The 1,951-nt window shown below is 25.7% G+C and overlaps 1 protein-coding gene across 1 annotated transcript, besides 9 other annotated features; it reads right to left on the bottom strand.

The window, feature by feature from the left end:
• Nucleotides 1–87: 87 nt before the first annotated feature.
• Nucleotides 88–163: a microsatellite.
• Nucleotides 164–312: 149 nt separating this feature from the next.
• Nucleotides 313–411: a microsatellite.
• A 218-nt stretch (nt 412–629) lies between these two features.
• Nucleotides 630–668: a microsatellite.
• A 1-nt stretch (nt 669) lies between these two features.
• Nucleotides 670–768: a microsatellite.
• A 193-nt stretch (nt 769–961) lies between these two features.
• Nucleotides 962–1,052: a microsatellite.
• A 167-nt stretch (nt 1,053–1,219) lies between these two features.
• EDI_059030 (uncharacterized protein) lies at nt 1,220–1,705 on the bottom strand (the record flags this gene model as incomplete). Its single annotated transcript, XM_001741920.1, has 1 exon — nt 1,220–1,705. A coding segment is annotated over one exon (486 nt), but the record flags the coding sequence as incomplete, so codon positions are not given.
• Nucleotides 1,254–1,329: a microsatellite.
• Nucleotides 1,479–1,577: a microsatellite.
• Nucleotides 1,706–1,795: 90 nt separating the features above from the next.
• Nucleotides 1,796–1,834: a microsatellite.
• A 1-nt stretch (nt 1,835) lies between these two features.
• Nucleotides 1,836–1,934: a microsatellite.
• Nucleotides 1,935–1,951: the final 17 nt, after the last annotated feature.

Genomic DNA, 1,951 nt, shown 5'->3' with positions numbered 1-1,951 from the left:
GGGTATCGATCCCCTTGCCCCTCGCATGCAAAGCGAGTGCTCTACCATCTGAGCTACACCCCCATTAACAATAAAGGGGAGGGGGAAAGTAGGAGTAGTAAGAGTAGTAGGTATAGTAGGTATAGTAAGAGTAGTAAGAGTAGTAGGTATAGTAAGAGGAATAAGAGATGTAAGAGATGTAAGAGATGTAAGAGATGTAAGAGATGTAAGAAATGTAAGAAATGTAAGAGATGTAAGAGATGTAACAGTAGTAAGTATAAGAAGTGAGAATAGATATAATAGATAAGAAGTGGAATAATAAAAATAATAAGGATAATAAATATATATAATATATATAATATAAATAATATAATAAAGGTATAGAGTAAGAATAGATATAATATATATAATAAGTATAATAAGTATAATATATAAGAGGAATAGATAAAGTTAATAGTATAAGTGACTAATAAATAAGAATATATACATATATATAGTATAAAAAGTGAACTCTTCAACGGGGATTCGAACCCCGGTCTTTCACGTGACAGGCGAAGATACTAACCAGCTATACTATTGAAGACTTCTATAAGAAGGTAAGAGTTGTATATATATACATGAATAAGTGTAATATATGAAGGTAAGAGTTGTATATATATATAAATATATAAATAAATATATATATATATGAATAAGTGAATAGAAGATATAAAATAGATATAAAAAAAAAGATAGAATATATATATAAATAAGATATAATAAGTATAAAATTTATAAAAAAATATATAATAAGAGATAGCAATATTAATCAAAGACAATGTGGCCGAGCGGTTAAGGCGGCTCCCTGCTAAAGAGTTTCCATTTGGAGCGTAGGTTCGAATCCTGCCATTGTCGTTTTATTCATAAAAATATAAGGAAAGTCGGTCGTTTTAAACATAAAAATATAAGGATATAAGTTAATAAAAGATAAAAGAATAAATGGATATATATAAGGTACATAAATATATATATATATACATATACACATATATAAAATAAGAATAAACATAATAATATATATATATATATACATAAATTTTTAATATAATAAGAATAAGGAAGTACTACTGTATATAAAAGAGAATATAAGATATATAAGAAATAACATAAAAGAATAAAAGGTAATAATAGATAATAATGGAGGTGAGGGGTATCGATCCCCTTGCCCCTCGCATGCAAAGCGAGTGCTCTACCATCTGAGCTACACCCCCATTAACAATAAAGGGGAGGGGGAAAGTAGGAGTAGTAAGAGTAGTAGGTATAGTAGGTATAGTAAGAGTAGTAAGAGTAGTAGGTATAGTAAGAGGAATAAGAGATGTAAGAGATGTAAGAGATGTAAGAGATGTAAGAGATGTAAGAAATGTAAGAAATGTAAGAGATGTAAGAGATGTAACAGTAGTAAGTATAAGAAGTGAGAATAGATATAATAGATAAGAAGTGGAATAATAAAAATAATAAGGATAATAAATATATATAATATATATAATATAAATAATATAATAAAGGTATAGAGTAAGAATAGATATAATATATATAATAAGTATAATAAGTATAATATATAAGAGGAATAGATAAAGTTAATAGTATAAGTGACTAATAAATAAGAATATATACATATATATAGTATAAAAAGTGAACTCTTCAACGGGGATTCGAACCCCGGTCTTTCACGTGACAGGCGAAGATACTAACCAGCTATACTATTGAAGACTTCTATAAGAAGGTAAGAGTTGTATATATATACATGAATAAGTGTAATATATGAAGGTAAGAGTTGTATATATATATAAATATATAAATAAATATATATATATATGAATAAGTGAATAGAAGATATAAAATAGATATAAAAAAAAAGATAGAATATATATATAAATAAGATATAATAAGTATAAAATTTATAAAAAAATATATAATAAGAGATAGCAATATT

Source organism: Entamoeba dispar, genomic scaffold, assembly GCF_000209125.1.
Source record: "Entamoeba dispar SAW760 scf_1105229464213 genomic scaffold, whole genome shotgun sequence".
NCBI lineage: Eukaryota > Evosea > Mastigamoebida > Endamoebidae > Entamoeba > Entamoeba dispar.
This window is presented reverse-complemented; position numbering and strand designations above follow the sequence as displayed.